General features: G+C 43.2%; 1 protein-coding gene across 2 annotated transcripts in view; it reads right to left on the minus strand.

Annotated features, from left to right (window-relative positions):
• Nucleotides 1–19,337, minus strand: part of LOC139409470 (phosphodiesterase 4B, cAMP-specific a) — a 243,243-nt gene that overhangs the window by 106,430 nt on the left and 117,476 nt on the right. The window contains exon 1 of one of the 2 annotated variants that reach the window (XM_071154648.1): nt 2,033–2,522. The exons of the other annotated variant lie outside the window; for it this stretch is intronic. Coding sequence (XP_071010749.1) covers nt 2,033–2,157 — 125 coding nt within the window. The 5' untranslated portion in view covers nt 2,158–2,522. Of the gene's footprint in view, nt 1–2,032; nt 2,523–19,337 lie in introns of those variants that run through there. 2 annotated transcript variants of the gene reach the window in all.

Consider the following 19,337-nt stretch of genomic DNA (forward strand, 5'->3'; position numbering starts at 1 on the left):
TCCAAGGGTGGCTCCTTGCAGGGAGACCACATTGTGCAGCTGGTCTGCTGGGTGAGTCTGCTGGGTTAGTCATGGCCAGTTTGTACTATCAGGTTTCAGGTATGATCCAGATACAGACAGACAGTGTCGAAGAAAAGTGTATTTATAGTATAGGGGCAGGCAAACAACAGGTCAAAGGCAGGCAGAGGTCAGTAATCCAGAGAACGGCAGGCAGGGTCAGGGTCAGGGCAGGCAGAACGGTCAAAACTGGGAAGGACTAGGAAACAGGAACATGATCAGACAGGAGCAGGGGATCAAACGGTGGTAGGTTTCACGGAACAAAACGAACTGGCAACAGACAAACAGAGAACACAGGTATAAATACACTGGGGATAATGGGGAGGATGGGTGACACCTGGATGGGGGTGGAGACAAGCAGAGAGACAGGTGTGACAGTTTCCAAAAGTGTCTGGTGTGTGTCTGGTCATATTTGAAAAAAATCAAGATCAGGGGGTATTTTTCTCTGACTGTCCATATTTTAAATGTGAAACGAATCAAGTGTATCGGGGAGTTTGAGTTATTTGTACCAGAAGGGCGTATGCCGTAATCTAACCCACGCTGACACGGTAGACCTATATGTGAAGGTAGTGTTCCTAACCGCTAGACCACCCCAGGTTACGATTTAACCTTAGGATACACTTCACAATTGTATATCATAGCCTAGTGGAGACCAATATCTATATCGTGTTATTAAGGACGCTATATAAAACAATGGTTGTTTTTGTTTATGGATGCATTTCAAATACATTTTTGTACGTTTGAATTTGCAGTAACAGGAGCTACGGCTACCATTTGAGTGAGCGAGGGAGAATATTATTTGATAACAGGCCTGATCCCAATGATTCGACTGCCCCCGCATGGAGAGAAAGAGAACTGCGAATTTTTAAGGAATCACAAGGCTCATTCCTTTCCTCATGTAGCGGGAACATTCTCTGCAAGAAAAGGGTGATCAAGTTAAAACTTGACATCTGTAATGTTCCACTTCCACATGCACTGACTGAGTGTACAGTACTTTTGACAGGGAGCCTTGGCTCTTAAAGATGAGTATGGCCAGAGTCTCCTCTCCAGACTAGTCACGCTGGTTTTGACCCGCCCTGTCCAGCCTGCTGATCCCTCTCTCTGCTTATCCATATCAACAATCTACGATTGTATCATGATGATGATGATATTCTTGACAAAAGTTAATGTTCTAGAGTAATGTGTGAATCTCAGCAAGGCAAATCAACTCAAAACAGGAAATCTTCTTCATAAGCGACATTGTCTTTGCAGAGCATATTGTATGTGTTTACACGACATAAACAATAAGAAGCTGCAAAGTGGTGTTGGAGAGAATAGTTGTCATGCGGTTGGATAAACACACGTTTGAGGCCGTGACAGTGGAACAGTGGAGTGCTAATACAAATCCTGCTGGGAGGGTTTAGTTGCGTCATCACCATGCTACATTTAGGAAATTGCAATACATCAAGTACAGTAGGTGAGCTTTAGGTAACATCACAACTGCATCTGGATGGACCAGTAGTACAGCTGTACAAACTCGCACCACACCAATGTATACAAACAAATGCCACACAGTCAACGTGATATAGTTTTGATTCCCTAACACACACTCAACTATAGAATCCATGATTAACAGATATTTAGAGACTGAACATAGGAAAGAGAGAGAGGGCTATATATAATGAACATTGGAAAGAGAGAGACATCTACACACAAACAGAACATGGGAAAAATGATACAGAAAGGGGGAAGAAAGTCATGCCATGAAGACAACTTTGGATTGATGGCGTAAGAGGGAGAAATACAGTACATGGGGGGGTTAGAACTAAAAAGTATGCATAACAATTCTAATGAATGGCAACACATCATGCACGTAACTGAAGCTGAGAAAAGCTATAGAAGCACACGAGAGAAAGATGAAGTGATTGTGACAGAAAGCGAAAGAAGAAGACAGAGAAAAATAAAGTAAGAGACGGTGTTCTATCCTTGTTCTGACCTGTGAGTGTGGCTGGAAGTATGGAGTCTCTTGATGACTTCTTCGCTGAAGTCAAAGTGGACCCTGCTTCTGTGACAGGGCGAACGCCGATACATAGCACCAACACCCCAGCTACCCAGCACCATCAGACACACACCTCAAACACACATCAGCTCATACACACCTCAGGTCTCCAAACACACACACACACACACACACACATATACACATACACACACACACACACACCATCACATACACATCAATCAACATTAACTATCTAAACAGACCAACTTCCACTATCATAAATGCAACATTCAAGAATACATCAAACACACAACAGCAGCAACAACAACCATCCAACATCCCTTGCAAATCGCGACTTTCTCTTTCTTTCTCTCTCTCTCCCTTTCACACGCACTCTCTCTCACACTCTTTCACATGCCCTTTCACACTCTGTGTGTCCAGTGAGAGCTGTGCTGTGTAGTTGTCCCAGTCCCAGCCTGCATTTCCTTCCCCTGGTGTGTGAGGAGATGTGGTCTCTCTGAGCCGGCACCGGCAGCGCACTAAGACCTGGCGCAGAGTCACTGGAATGGAGTCACTACTGTCACTAGGATAGAGGGGGAATAAAGGTATGTATCTGTGTTCCTGTGAAATACATGTAGCTATATAAATGTGTAATACATGTATCTATATAAATGTGTAATACATGTATCTAGATAAATGTGTCATACATGTAGCTATATAAATGTGTAATACATGTATCTAGATAAATGTGTCATACATGTAGCTATATAAATGTGTAATACATGTTGCTATATAAATGTGTCATACATGTAGCTATATACATGTGTAATACATGTTGCTATATAAATGTGTAATACATGTAGCTATATAAATGTGTCATACATGTAGCTATATAAATGTATTATACATGTAGCGATATAAATGTGTAATACATGTAGCTATATAAATGTGTAATACATGTTGCTATATAAATGTGTCATACATGTAGCTATATAAATGTGTATCACATGTAGCTATATAAATGTGTCATACATGTAGCTATTTAAATGTGTATCACATGTAGCTATATACATGTGTATCACATGTAGCTATATAAATGTGTATCACATGTAGCTATATAAATGTGTCACACATGTAGCTATATAAATGTGTATCACATGTAGCTATATAAATGTGTCATACATGTAGCTATATAAATGTGTATCACATGTAGCTATATAAATGTGTCATACATGTATCTATATAAATAAATGTGTCATACATGTAGCTATATAAATGTGTCATACATGTAGCTATATAAATGTGTAATACATGTAGCTATATAAATGTGTAATACATGTAGCTATATAAATGTGTAATACATGTAGCTATATAAATGTGTATCACATGTAGCTATATAAATGTGTCATACATGTAGCTCTTATAAATGTGTAATACATGTAGCTATATAAATGTGTATCACATGTAGCTATATAAATGTGTATCACATGTAGCTATATAAATGTGTCATACATGTAGCTATATAAATGTGTAATACATGTTGCTATATACATGTGTCATACATGTAGCTATATAAATGTGTAATACATGTAGCTCTTATAAATGTGTAATACATGTATCTATATAAATGTGTCATACATGTAGCTATATAAATGTGTATCACATGTAGCTATATACATGTGTAATACATGTAGCTATATAAATGTGTAATACATGTTGCTATATAAATGTGTAATACATGTTGCTATATAAATGTGTAACACATGTAGCTATATAAATGTGTAATACATGTAGCTATATAAATGTGTAATACATGTAGCTAGCTATATAAATGTGTAATACATGTAGCTATATAAATGTGTAATACATGTAGCTATATAAATGTGTAATACATGTAGATGTAGCTATATAATGTGTAATATGTGTAGATACATAGGAAACACACAAGCATACATAGCCATGCAACAGCAACAACATATCTACAGCACTGCACACCTCTGAAGAGAACATGTCTAGACCTGCAATCCAAACATCTAGCCTGCTAATGTCTAGACCTGTAATCCATACATCTAGCCTGCTAATGTCTAGACCTGTAATCCATACATCTAGCCTGCTAATGTCTAGACCTGTAATCCATACATCTAGCCTGCTAATGTCTAGACCTGTAATCCATACATCTAGCCTGCTAATGTCTAGACCTGTAATCCATACATCTAGCCTGCTAATGTCTAGACCTGCAATCCATACATCTAGCCTGCTACACATAGTTAATGCATGCTGTTTCCTGCCTTTCACTACATGCTTAGGTTATTATGCATGAACTACGCCACCAATCCTCTCTTTCAGGATGTAATGGTATACTACCATACTGTATATGCCCCGGCCATCGGTACTACATCAGTACTATCAGTTCAAATGTGCATTTCAGTACATGCTTACGCATTAACTATGCCACCAATATACCTTAACAGCCCCATTGTGAGTCTCTGTGTGTTAGTGTGGAAGAGGAAGGGGCAGCTGGCACCAGACAGCAGGGTAATTTTCCTGGCATGTAGGAGTGGATTCCTGGCTTATGCCCTTCCCCTTGGTAATACCAACCTGTTTCAGTCAAACAGTAAACTAGGAAAGCCATTGAAACAAGATCCAGAATCCAAGTTTATGGATGGTGGCCACTATGCACGGTTTGCCTTTAAAACAATGTTCAACTGGGTGTTCACATGGAATGGAGCTGTGTGTGTGTGTGTGTGTGTGTATGTGTGTGTGTGTGTGTGTGTGTGTGTGTGTGAGTGAAAGAGACATGTTTACTGTTAATTTTGTTATTGTTTATTTCACTTTTGTTTATTATCTATTTCAGTTGCTTTGACAATGTAAACTTATGTTTCCCATGATAAGAAAGTCCTTAAATTGTAAATTGCATTAAGAAAGAGAGTGGGTGAGAGAGAGAGAGAGAGAGAGAGAGAGACAGAAAAGGGGTGAGATAGAGAGAGAGGGGGGGTGATACTTTTCGTGGCTGTTTATTTACCACAACAGACAGATGCTGGCACTAAGACAGCACTCAGTCAGCTATATAAGGAAATAAGCAAACAGGAAACCACTCACCCAGAGGCGGCGCTCCTAGTGGCCAGGGACTTTAATGCAGGGAAACTTAAATCAATTCTACCAAATGTCCATCAACACGTTAAATGTGCAACCTGAGGGAAACAATTCTAGCTCACCTGTACTCCACACACAGAGACGCATACAAAGTTCTCCCTCGCCCTCCATTTGGTAAATCCGACCACAACTCTATCCTCCTGATTCCTGCTTACAAGCAAAAATCAAAGCAGGAAGCACCAGTGACTTGGTCTATAAAAAAGTGGTCAGATGAGGTAGATGCTAAACTACAGGACTGTTTTGCTATCACAGACTGGAACATGTTCCGGGATTCTTCCGATGGCTTTGAGGAGTACACCACATCAGTCACTGGCTTAATCAATAAGTGCATCGAGGACGTCGTCCCCACAGTGACTGTATGTACATACCACAACCAGAAGCCATGGATTACAGGCAACATTCGCACTGAGCTAAAGGGTAGAGCTGCCGTATTCAAGGTGAGGGACCCGGAAGCTTACAAGAAATCCTGTTATGCCCTGCGACGAACCATCAAACAGAGCTAAGATTGAATCATACTACACCGGCGCCCGTCTTACAGTATGTGGCAGGGCTTGCAAACTATTACAGACTACAAAGGGAAGCACAGCCGCGAGCTGCCCAGTGACACGAGTCTACCAGACAGGCTAAATCACTTCTATGCTCGCTTCGAGGCAAGCAACACTGAGGCATGATTGAGAGCATCAGCTGTTCCGGATGACTGTGTGATCACACTCTCCGTAGCCGACGTGAGTAGGACATTTAAACAGGTCAACATACACAAGGCTGCGGGGCCAGACGAATTACCAGGACGTGTGCTCCGGGCATGTGCTGACCAACTGGCAGGTGTTTTCACGGACATTTTCAACATGTCCCTGATTAAGTCTGTAATATCAACATGTTTCAAGCAGACCACCATAGTCCATGTGCCTAAAAACACAAAGGCAACCTGCCTAAATGACTACAGACACGTAGCACTCACGTCTGTAGCCATGAAGTGCTTTGAAATGCTGGTAATGGCTCACATCAACACCAATATCCCAGAAACCCTAGACCTACTCCAATTTGCACACCGCACAAACAGATCCACAGATGATGCAATCTCTATTGCACTCCACACTGCCCTTTCCCACCTGGACAAAAGGAACACCTATGTGAGAATGCTATTAATTGACTACAGCTCAGCGTTCAACACCATAGTACCCTCAAAGCTCATCACTAAGCTAAGGATCCTGGGACTAAACCCCTCCCTCTGCAACTGGATGCTGGACTTCCTGATGGGTCGCCCCCAGGTGGTGAGGGTAGCAACACATCTGCCACGCTGATCCTCAACACTGGAGCTCCCCAGGGGTGCGTGCTCAGTTCCCTCCTGTACTCCCTGTTCACCCACGACTGCATGGCCAGGCATGACTCCAACACCATCATTACGTTTGCAGATGACACAACAGTGTCACTGACAATGACGAGACAGCCTATAGGGAGGAAGTCAGAGACCTGGCCGGGTGGTGCCAGAATAACAACCTCTCCCTCAACGTAACCAAGACTAAGGAGATGATTGTAGACTACAGGAAAAGGAGGACCGCGCACGCCCCCATTCTCATCAACGGGGCTGTAGTGGAGCAGGTTGAGAGCTTCAAGTTCCTTGGTGTCCACATCAACAACAAACTAGAATGGTCCAAACACACCAAGACAGTCGTGAAGAGGGCACGGCAAATCCTATTCCCCATCAGGAAACTAAAAAGATTTGGCATGGGTCCTGAGTTCCACAAAAGGTTCTACAGCTGCAACATCGAGAGCATCGAGAGACTGGTTGCATCAATGCCTGGTGCGGCAATTGTTCGGCCTCTGACCGCAAGGCACTACAGCGACTAGTGCGTACGGCCCAGTACATCACTGGGGCTAAGCTGCCTGCCATCCAGGACCTCTACACCAGGCGGTGTCAGAGGAAGGCCCTAAAAATTGTCAAAGACCCCAGCCACCCCAGTCATAGACTGTTCTCTCTACTACCGCATGGCAAGCGGTACCGGAGTGCCAAGTCTAGGACAGAAATACTTCTCAACAGTTTTTACCCCCAAGCCATAAGACTCCTGAACAGGTAATCAAATGCCTACCCAGACTATTTGCATTGTGTGCCCCCCCAACCCCTCTTTTTATGCTGCTGCTACTCTCTGTTTATCATATATGCATAGTCACTTTAACTATACATTCATGTATAGGGGGAGGCACCCTGGACCCAAACTGTTACAGACCTATATCCATCCTGCCCTGCCTATCTAAGGTCTTCGAAAGCCAAGTCAACAAACGGATCACTGACCATCTCGAATCCCACCGTACCTTCTCCGCTTTGCAATCCGGTTTCCGAGCCGGTCACGGGTGCACCTCAGCCACGCTCAAGGTACTAAACGATATCATAACCGCCATCGATAAAAGACAGTACTGTGTAGCCGTCTTCATCGAACTGGCCAAGGCTTTCGACTCTGTCAATCACCATATTCTTATCGGCAGACTCAGTAGCCTCGGTTTTTCTAATGACTGCCTTGCCTGGTTCACCAACTACTTTGCAGACAGAGTTCAGTGTGTCAAATCGGAGGGCATGTTGTCCGGTCCTCTGGCAGTCTCTATGGGGGTACCACAGGGTTCAATTCTTGTGCTACTCTTTTCTCTGTATATATCAATGATGTTGCTCTTGCTGCGGGCGATTCCCTGATCCACCTCTACGCATACAACACCATTCTGTATACTTCTGGCCCTTCCTTGGACACTGTACTATCTAACCTCCAAACAAGCTTCAATGCCATACAACACTCCTTCCGTGGCCTCCAACTGCTCTTAAACGCTAGTAAAACCAAATGCATGCTTTTCAACCATTCGCTGCCTGCACCCGCACGCCCGACTAGTATCACCACCCTGGATGGTTCCGACCTAGAATATGTGGACATCTATAAGTACCTAGGTGTCTGGCTAGACTGCAAACTCTCCTTCCAGACTAATATCAAACATCTCCAATCCAAAATCAAATCTAGAGTCGGCTTTCTATTTCGCAACAAAGCCTCCTTCACTCACGCCGCAAAACTTACCCTAGTAAAAATGACTATCCTACCGATCCTCGACTTCGGCGATGTCATCTAAAAAATAGCTTCCAATACTCTACTCAGCAAACTGGATGCAAATTATCACAGTGCCATCCGTTTTGTTACTAAAGCACCTTATACCACCCACCACTGCGACCTGTATGCTCTAGTCAGCTGGTCCTCGCTACATGTTCGTTGCCAGATCCACTGGCTCCAGGTCATCTACAAGTCTATGCTAGGTAAAGCTCTGCCTTATCTCAGTTCACTGGTCACGATGGCAACACCCACCCGTAGCAAGCGCTCCAGCAGGTGTATCTCACTGATCATCCCTAAAGCCAAAACCTAATTTGGTCGCATTTCCTTCCAGTTCTCTGCTGCCTGCGACTGGAACGAATTGCAAAAATCTCTGAAGTTGGAGACTTTTATCTCCATCACCAACTTTAAACATCTGCTATCTGAGCAGCTAACCGATCGCTGCAGCTGTACATAGTCTATCGGTATATAGCCCACCCAATTTACCTACCTCATCCCCATACTGTTTTTATTTAATTTACTTTTCTGCTCTTTTGCACACCAGTATCTCTACCTGCACATGTTCATCTGATCATTTATCACTCCAGTGTTAATCTGCTAAATTGTAATTATTCACTCCTATGGCCTATTTATTGCCTACCTCCTCATGCCTTTTGCACACAATGTATATAAATAATTTTTTTCCTACTATGTTATTGACTTGTTTATTGTTTATTGTTTACTCCATGTGTAACTCTGTGTTGTTGTCTGTTCACACTGCTATGCTTTATCTTGGCCAGGTCGCAGTTGCAAATGATAACTTGTTCTCAACTAGCCTACCTGGTTAAATAAAGGTGAAATAAAGATAGAGATGGAGAGAGAGACAGTGAGGAGAGAGAGACAGTGAGGGAGAGAGAGACAGTGAGGGGAGAGAGAGACAGTGAGGGGAGAGAGAGACAGTGAGGGGAGAGAGAGACAGAGAGTGGGTGAGATAGAGAGAGACAGAGGGGGGATGAAATAGAGAGAGACAGTGGGGGGAAAGAGAGAGACAGAGACGGGGTAAGATAGAGACAGAGAGAGAGAGAGAGAGAGAGACAGAGAGACAGAGAGAGTGGGAGAGAGAGAGACAGAGAGAGAGAGAGAGACAGAGGAGACAGAGAGAGAGAGAGAGAGAGACAGAGAGAGAGAGACAGAGAGAGAGAGACATAGAGAGAGAGAGGGTGACATAGAGAGATAGAGAGAGAGGGTGACATAGAGAGAGAGAGAGAGAGAGGTGACATAGAGAGAGAGAGAGAGAGAGAGAGAGGGTGACATAGAGAGGAGAGACAGAGAGGGGGTGACATAGAGAGAGAGAACTCTTTAACATCATCCTTAGCTCTGGCATCTTCCCCAATATTTGGAACCAAGGACTGATCACCCCTATCCACAAAAGTGGAGACAAATTTGACCCCAATAACTACCGTGGAATATGCATCAACAGTAACCTTGGGAAAATCCTCTGCATTATCATTAACAGCAGACTCGTACATTTCCTCAATGAAAACAATGTACTGAGCAAATGTCAAATTGGCTTTTTACCAAATTACCGTACAACAGACCATGTATTCACCCTGCACACCCTAATTGACAACCAAACAAAGGCAAAGTCTTCTCATGCTTTGTTGATTTCAAAAAAGCCTTCGACTCAATTTGGTATGAGGGTCTGCTATACAAACTGATGGAAAGTGGTGTTGGGGGTAAAACAATGTACACAAATCCATGTACACAAACCACAAGTGTGCGGTTAAAATTGGCAAAAAACACACACATTTCTTCACACAGGGTCGTGGGGTGAGACAGGGATGCAGCTTAAGCCCCACCCTCTTCAACATATATATTAACGAATTGGCGCGGGCACTAGAAAAGTCTGCAGCACCCGGCCTCACCCTACTAGAATCCAAAGTCAAATGTCTGCTGTTTGCTGATGATCTGGTGCTTCTGTCACCAACCAAGGAGGGCCTACAGCAGCACCTAGATCTTATGCACAGATTCTGTCAGACCTGGGCCCTGACAGTAAATCTCAGTAAGACCAAAATAATGGTGTTCCAAAAAAGGTCCAGTCACCAGGACCACAAATACAAATTCCATCTAGACACTGTTGCCCTAGAGCACACAAAAAACTATACATACCTTGGCTTAAACATCAGTGCCACAGGTAACTTCCACAAAGCTGTGAACGATCTGAGAGACAAGGCAAGAATGGCATTCTATGCCATCAAAAGGAACATAAATTTCAACATACCAATTAGGATTTGGCTAAAAATACTTGAATCAGTCATAGAGCCCATTGCCCTTTATGGTTGTGAGGTCTGTGGTCCGCTCACCAACCAAGACTTCACAAAATGGGACAAACACCAAATTGAGACTCTGCACGCAGAATTCTGCAAAAATATCCTCTGTGTACAACGTAGAACACCAAATAATGCATGCAGAGCAGAATTAGGCCGATACCCACTAATTATCAAAATCCAGAAAAGAGCCGTTAAATTCTACAACCACCTAAAAGGAAGCGATTCCCAAACCTTCCATAATAAAGCCATCACCTACAGAGAGATGAACCCGGAGAAGAGTCCCCTAAGCAAGCTGGTCCTGGGGCTCTGTTCACAAACAATAACACAAACACACCCTACAGAGCCCCAGGACAGCAGCACAATTAGACCCAACCAAATCATGAGAAAACAAAAAGATAATTACTTGACACATTGGAAAGAATTAACAAAAAAACTGAGCAAACTAGAATACTATTTGGCCCTACACAGAGAGTACACAGCGGCAGAATACCTGACCACTGTGACTGACCCAAAATTAAGGAAAGCTTTGACTATGTACAGACTCAGTGAGCATAGCCTTGCTATTGAGAAAGGCCGCCATAGGCAGACCTGGCTCTCAAGAGAAGACAGGCTATGTGCACACTGTCCACAAACTGAGGTGGAAATTGAGCTGCACTTCCTAACCTTCTGCCAAATGTATGACCATACTAGAGACATATATTTCCCTCAGATTACACATATCCACAAAGAATTCGCAAACAAACCCAATTTTGATAAACTCCCATATGCATTGGGTGAACTACCACAGCGTGCCGTCACAGCAGCAAGATTTGTGACCTGTTGCCACAAGAAAAGGGCAACCAGTGAAGAACAAACACTATTGTAAATACAACCCATATTTATGTTTATTTATTTTCCCATTTGTACTTTAACTATTTGCAAATCTTACAACACTATTATTAGACATAATATGAAATTTAAAGTGTCTTTATTCTTTTAGAACATCTGTGAGTGTATTATTTACTGTTCATTTGTATTGTTAATTTCATTTCTGTTTATTATCTACTTGCTTTCGCAATATTAACACGTTTCCCATGCCAATAAAGCCATTGAATTTAATTGAATTAAATGTGTATTTGGGAATTTTATTAGGATCCCCATTAGCTGTTGCCAAAGCAGCAGCTACTCTTCCTGGAGTCCAACACAAAATATGAAACATAATACAGAATGACATAATACAGAACATCAATAGACAAGAACAGCTCAAAGACAGAACTACAGAAAAAAAGGAACACGTAGCCTACATATCAATACATACACACAAACTATCTAGGTCAAATAGGGGAGCGGCATGGTGCCGTGAGGTGTTGCTTTATATGTTTTTTGAAATCAGGTTCGCTGTTTATTTGAGCAATATGAGATGGAAGGAAGTTCCATACAAATAGGGCTCTATATAATACTGTATGTTTTCTTGAATTTGTTATTCTTGTTATTCTTGAATAATGTTTCTTATAAAAAGAAGAAGTGATGCGGTCAGTCTATCTTAAACTTTTAGCCAAGAGAGACTGGCATGCATAGTATTTATATCAGCCCTCTGATTACAATTAAGAGCAAAACGTGCTGCTCTCTTCTGGGCCAGCTGCAACTTAACTAGGTCTTTCCTTGCAGCACTGGACCACACGACTGGACAATAATCAAGATTAGACCAAACTAGAGCCTGCAGATCTTGGTTTTTGGAGTGTGGTGTCAAAAAAGCAGAGCATCTCTTTATTACGGCCAGACTTCTCCCCATCTTCACAACAAATGAGAGAGAGAGAGAGAGAGAGAGCGGGGGGGGGGGCTGCTATCACATCGAAGTGGAAGTGTAAATGGAGGAGGATGTTGCCAGCTGGGAGTGAGAGGTTGTGTGACAATGGTTGACGGTGGTTCTGGTTCAGTGACATTGTGGTTGACAATGGGAACATTCCTCCCTGATAACCCCCTGAGGGGAACACACAGATGATGACGTCACCCACCACATTACTCACTGTTACAGCCAGGTGCACAAAGGCATTCTCACCCAGAGAGAGGTGGGGCCAATTCAGAGTCAGACAGTGTTCAGTATTAAAGAAATACAGAATTTGATCCAGACAAAAACATATATTACTGGTAAAGACTAGTCTTCATTATATCTTCTTAAATAATATCACATATTTTTGATAAAATGATACAATTATGGGCACCTATTTTGATAACTAATTATGAGCATGGGATTTTATTAGAATCAATGGATACCAGAATTGGTCAAAACAAAAACTGCTCAAATATCCAGAGGTGAACACAGGGCCTAACTGTATAGAGGGTGTTAGTTTACTGTCTCAGAGAAAAGGGAGTGTTGTCTAACTCCACTAGATGGCCCTCTAACCATACAGCATGTTGAGTCCTCACTCTCAGGCAACTGACAAGCCAGGCAATTACTCACAGGGAAATTAGGTCTGTGGATCATTTACTACTGCCTGCAGATGCAGCATATGCCAATGCCTCTTATGGAACAATTCAGTATCATGAATGGGACCACAGTGCCCAATATATAGTACTGGTGCAAAACTCCACTATTGCCCACTGTCCACAGTCATCAAAAACAAACAGGCTCTTACATAATCCAGTCTATATATTCCTCTTATTTATGCCAAAGCTAATCAATTAAGAGCCATCACTCCCTAGAAAATACAATGATAAGTCTTAGTGAGAGTCATAGAACGCAATGACATCCTGTGTATACACTCAGTGGCCAGTTAATTAGATACCGCACCCCGCTCATGAAAATGGTTTGCTCCTACAGACAGTGAGTCACATAGCTGTGGCTTGCAATACAAAGCAGGCAGACAGGTATCGAGGCATTCAGTTACTGTTCCACTGAATGTCAGAAACAAGTGACCAAAGCGACTTTGAGCATGGTATGATCGCAGGCGCCAGGCGATTCAGTTCCACTATCTCAGAAACGTCCAGCCTCTGGGCTTTTCACGCACCACAGTGTCTAGGGTTTCCTGAGAATGGTGCCACAATAAATACAATACATTTCAATAGAAAGTTAGCAAAAATAGACAAGATGGAAAGAAAAATACCTGTCTATGTGTGAAAAAATCTCAATGATTAACTCTTTAGTCATATCCCAGTTTACCTATTGCTTATGGCCTTTCCTACACCTAGCGACTTGTTTTTGAAATTATATGAGCAAAAAAATATTTAATTTGATTTGGAACAGCAATATGAATTCGGAGGGCAGAAATGATTAAATATTAAAGCAGTAGACGTCTCACTAAAGGCTTCAGTTATTCAAAAGTTGTACTTGAATCTGAACTGGTTCTCTAGAAGATTAGTATGAATGTCTCTGTAAGGACTGACGCCGGAGACGAGAAGCAGGTAAGGGGAGTTGACGTTTAATAAGTAACAGACAAAGAGCAAGACAGAAACAGCGCCAGCACACGGATACACAATGACAAACTACAATCAATGCAGCATCGGAGAACAGAGATGGAGAACTGACTAATATAGGGGAGGTAATAAACAGGTGATTGAGTCCAGGTGTGTCCAATCATACGCTGATGCTTGTGACGGGGAAAGGCAGGTGTGTGTACTGATGGTGGCAGGAGTGCGTAATGCTGGGGAGCATGGCGCGTGGAGGGAGAGTGGGAGCAGGAGTGACAATACCCCCCTCCAGGGGTGCCACTCGGTGTACCACCTGGGCGGACTCTGGGCAAGTTGGCTGGGCGTAAAATCTGGACGAACCGGCAGAGGCGTGGGAGCCTGGCAAGCCGGCTGAGGCATAGGAGCCTGACGCTCTGGCTGAGGCGTGACAGCCTGTTGATCCTGCTGAGGTGTGGGAGCCTGACGCTCTGGCTGAGGCGTGACAGCCTGTTGATCCTGCTGAGGTGTGGGAGCCTGATGATCCGGTGGAGGCTTAGCAGCCTGACGAGCCAGCTGGAAGTAAAAACCTGACGATCCGGCTGAGGACTGACGTGGGCCAACCCGGGGCAAGAACCTCTCGAGCCAGCTAGGGCGTGACAGCCTGACGAGCTGGCTTAGGCACCCCCGGTTCCATTGGTGGCGGCCCCAAAACCCGACGTCGCCACCAACCGGAAAGCCAGCACTCCCCGATGCTTCGTATGATGGCTGTTGCATTCTATAAAGACCGATGCAGGAGATGAGAAGCAGGTCCGGGGATTCAACATTTAATGAGGAACAGATAAGGTACCAGGACAGGAACAGCATCAGCACATGGGTATACAAAGACATACAGACATTAATGCAGCATCGGAGAACAGAGATGGAGAAATGACAAATATAGGGGAGGTAATAAACAGGTGATTGAGTCCAGGTGAGTCCAATAATACGCTGATGCTTGTGACGGGGAAAGGCAGGTGTGTGTACTGATGGTGGCAGGAGTGCGTAATGCCGGGGAGCTTGGCGCGCAAGAGAGAGTGGGAACAGGCGTGACAGTTTCACCCTATCTTCAAGAATGGCCTTTTTTCACTTTATTCCGATTACAACCTCTCACTTTCGGTTATTTGAAAATTCAATACTTTCCAAAATATCGCTATTTTTAAAAGTTGGTTGCAATTTCAGTTTAAGTTAAAAAAAAAAAGTATAATCTTTATAAATTATATGATAAATAGGACTGGTGGAGTTATGTCAGACATGTAGCTAACAAAAATATATGGAAATGTCTGCTCTACTCAAAAATAATAGCAACTAATTGCAGCATTACCGCAAAAATGGAAGAGGCAAGCGGGAGGGGTAGAAAGTAAGGAACTTGTCTGTCGGCCCTGCATTAAAGACCAACATTGCCTAAAGAGAATTGTGATAAATAAAAAAGTATACCAGTTTCATTTAAGGACCAAAAAATTGACAGTTGTACCATATAGATTGCAAAATAGTTGGGAAGAGATTTTCAATGTACCAATTCCATGGTACATAGTCAAATGACATGACGGCGGATTAAAAAATTTGAATTTTTCTATTTAAATTATTATACGAAATTCATGCAACCAATAGAATGTTATATATATGGGGGATACAACCATCCCAAATCTGCAGATTTTGCTGCGACGAAACATAATCATTACATAATTTGGTTTGATACTGTCCATATGTAGCTTGTCTTTGGTCGCATGTTTGGGAATAGCTGAAGAACATTTAGCTGGAGCTAACTCTGCAAATAGCCCTCATGGGTGATTTAAAAAGTCATAGTCAATCATTTAAAAATATAATAATACTCTTAGCAAAAATGTTATCTTTCATTTACATTATGTAGAATCTATGAGAATAGAAAGGTTCAGAACTTTTGTGAAACATCACAGTTGAAAAATATTTGGCAAATAGAAATCATAACTGGATGGTGTTCAGTGATAGATGGGAGGGATTGAGTGGAGCTGAAGGATGGGACTAAAAACAAACATAAGATAACTATTGTGAACTATACTGTATCTGTAAAATGTATATAGTATGTGTATAGTATGTATTTTGGGGCTGCAGGTAGCCTAGTGGTTAGAACATTGGGCTAGTAAACCAAAAACTTGCTGGATCAAATCCCAGAGCTGACAAGGTACAAATCTGTCATTCTGCCCCTTAACAAGGCAGTTAACACACTGTTCCCCAGTAGGCCATCATTGTAAATAAGAATTTGTTGTTAACTGACTTGCCTGGTTAAAGAAAAAGCTGGAAGTAGAAGCCTAAGAGTTGTTAGTTTACTAAGATTAGGGGAGGTGGTAGGGTTAGGGGAAAATGATGAAGGAATATATATATATATATTTTATATACACTGTACACTACCGTTCAAAGGTTTGGGTTCACTTAGGCCCATTATCAGCAACCATCCCTCCTGTGTTCCAATGGCACATTGTGTTAGCTAATCCAAGTTTGTAATTTTAAAAGGCTAATTGATCATTAGAAAACCCTTTTGCAATTATGTTAGCACAGCTGAAAAATGTCTTGATTAACCTGTTGAGTGTAGGGGGCAGTATTTTGATGTTTGGATGAAAAACATACCCATATGAAACTGCCAAATTGCTGCAAAGAAACCACTACTAAAGGACACCAAAAAGAAGAAGAGACTTGCTTGGCCAAAGAAACACGAGCAATGGACATTAGACCGGTGGAAATCTGTCCTTTGGTCTGATGAGTCCAAATGTGAGATTTTTGGTTCCAACTGCCATGTCTTTTTGAGACGCAGAGTAGGTGAACGGATGATCTCCGCATGTGTGTTTCCCACCATGAAACCTGGAGGAGGAGGTGTGAAGGTGTTGGGGTGCTTTGCTGGTGACACTGTCAGTGATTTATTTAGAATTCAAGTCACACAACCAGCATGGCTACCACAACATTCTGCAGTGATACGCCATCCCATCTGGTTTGTGCTTAGTGCAACTATCATTTGTTTTTCAACAGGACAATGACCCAACACACCTCCAGGCTGTGTAAGGGCTATTTGACCAAGAAGGAGAGTGATGGAGTGCTCCATCAGATGACCTGGCCTCCACAATCACCCGACCTTAACCCAATTGAGATGGTTTGCGATGAGTTGGACCGCAGAGTGAAGGAAAAGCAGCCAACAAGTGCTCAGCATATGTGGGAACTCCAGGTGAAGCTGGTGAGAGAATGCCAATAGTGTGCAAACCTGTCAACAAAGCAGAGGGGTGGCTACTTTGAAGAATCTAAAATTAATAGATTTGTTTAACACTTTCTTGGTTTATTTCATAGTTTTGATGTCTTCACTATTATTCCCCCCATCCAGTCAGCGGCAGTCCTGTGGACAAAACCAGCTCGTTGATGAGAGGTCGAAGGGGAATGGCAAGAATTGCGCAAGCTAACAGGCCAGACACAATCACGCAAACAGGTGCAGAACAACAGTGATGTCATCTCGGAATGCACAACTCCTCAGTCCTTGTCACGGAGGACTATTGTAGTCGATGACTACACCGGCTTGAACTCCTATCAGCTAAAAAAAAGAAGAACAAGAAGTCTCCAGCGGGCACGTGATCACCAACACTGGACAATTGAGGAGTGGAAAATCAAGCCTGGTCTGACGAATCCGGTTCCTGTTGCGTCATGCTGATGGCAGAGTCAGGATTTGGCATAAGCAGCATGAGTCCATGGCCCCATCCTGCCTGGTTTCAACGATACAGCCTGGAAAGCGATAGTGTAATGGTGTGGTGTATGTTTTCCTGACACGTTAGGTCTGTTGATACCAATTGAGCAACGTTTCCACACCCCGGAGAATTCAGGCTGTTTTGGAGGCAAACAGGGGTCCAACCCGGAACTAGATCAGTGTACCTAAAACTGGCCTCCGACTGTACATCATGCTGAGCTGAGAGGATGTCAGGGGATTTTAGAATAAAAGCCTCATCTGATCAGTGTGTACTTTATATCTGACACCAACAATAGAGCTACCCCCTGACATAGGCATCAGCAGTGACGTGCACACACGGCACGCCACACGCCATGGTACGCCACGCCACACGCGACGGCACGCAGTCATCAAATCAGACTCTCTCAGCTCTCAAGATCAAACACCACCATGAGTCAGCCTTGGAAAGCAACTAAAATATACATGCACACACAGGAGAGAAAGAGGGAAACGGAGAGGGTAGAGAAAGCCTGATGTAAAAAGTAGAGAAAAGGAGAATTGTGAAGAGAGGAGCAAGAGAGAAGAGGTGGGGTGAGAGAATGTGATGAGAGATGAGAGGAAAGAAAGGAAAGAAAGACAAGAAAGATTAAGAGATGGATAAGCACAGAGATAGAGAGAAAGATGAGTCATACACGTCAGAGGGAGGGTTCAGAGGGTTTCTCTTCTGGGTTGTTCCTGGGTTTAGTGTCTGACTCCTCAATTACTGGTGAAGTGGTACAGTCATGTGACCTCTGACCCATGGCCTCACACACCTAAATATTTCACAGGTTGCTGACTGCTGAGCACAGCGAGATGAGGGGGGGGGGGGGGGGGGGGGGGGGGGGCAGTTTATGTGAGTTGCAGTGGAGAGAGGGATGGGCGTATGTCTGATTCTGACATCAGCATGCCAGACGCAAGCACTCTCCCTCCTGATCTAGGCATCAGCTGTGCCGTGTACTCACGGCATGCCACACGGAACGCAGTCATCAAATCACAGCTCTCTCTCTCTCTCAGCTCTCAAGATCAAACACCACCATGAGTCAGTCCTGGAAAGCTACTGAAAAATACATTCACACACAGGAGAGAAAGAGTGAAATGGAAAGAGTGATGTAGAAAGTAGAGTGAAGGAGAATGTGAAGAGTATTACTGGTGAAGTGGTCCAATCATGTGACCTCTGACCCACGGCCTCACACACCTAAATATAATACATTCACACACAGGAGAGAAAGAGTGAAATGGAAAGAGTGATGTAGAAAGTAGAGTGAAGGAGAATGTGAAGAGAGGAGCAAGAGAGAAGAGGAGGGGTTGAGTCTTCTGGGTTGGTGCTGCGGTTAACAGTATATGCCTCCTGTATTACTGGTGAAGTGGTCCAATCATGTGACCTCTGACCCACGGCCTCACACACCTAAATATTTCACATGGTGCTGATTGCTGAGCACAGCGAGATGGAGAGGGAGACGGAGAGAGAACGAGAGAACGAGAGCGAGAATGAAGGAGAGAGAACGATAAAATGGTAGAACAACAGGGAGAAAACTATGACGTACTGTATACGTACGTATACATGCAATATTGATTGAAGTGTAGGTCTAAACATAGGGTTGGTGAATTCCTCAAGAAATCCCCTTGAGAAATAAAAC

The sequence above is a fragment of the Oncorhynchus clarkii genome, chromosome 5 (assembly GCF_045791955.1).
Source record: "Oncorhynchus clarkii lewisi isolate Uvic-CL-2024 chromosome 5, UVic_Ocla_1.0, whole genome shotgun sequence".
NCBI classification, from domain to species: domain Eukaryota; kingdom Metazoa; phylum Chordata; class Actinopteri; order Salmoniformes; family Salmonidae; genus Oncorhynchus; species Oncorhynchus clarkii.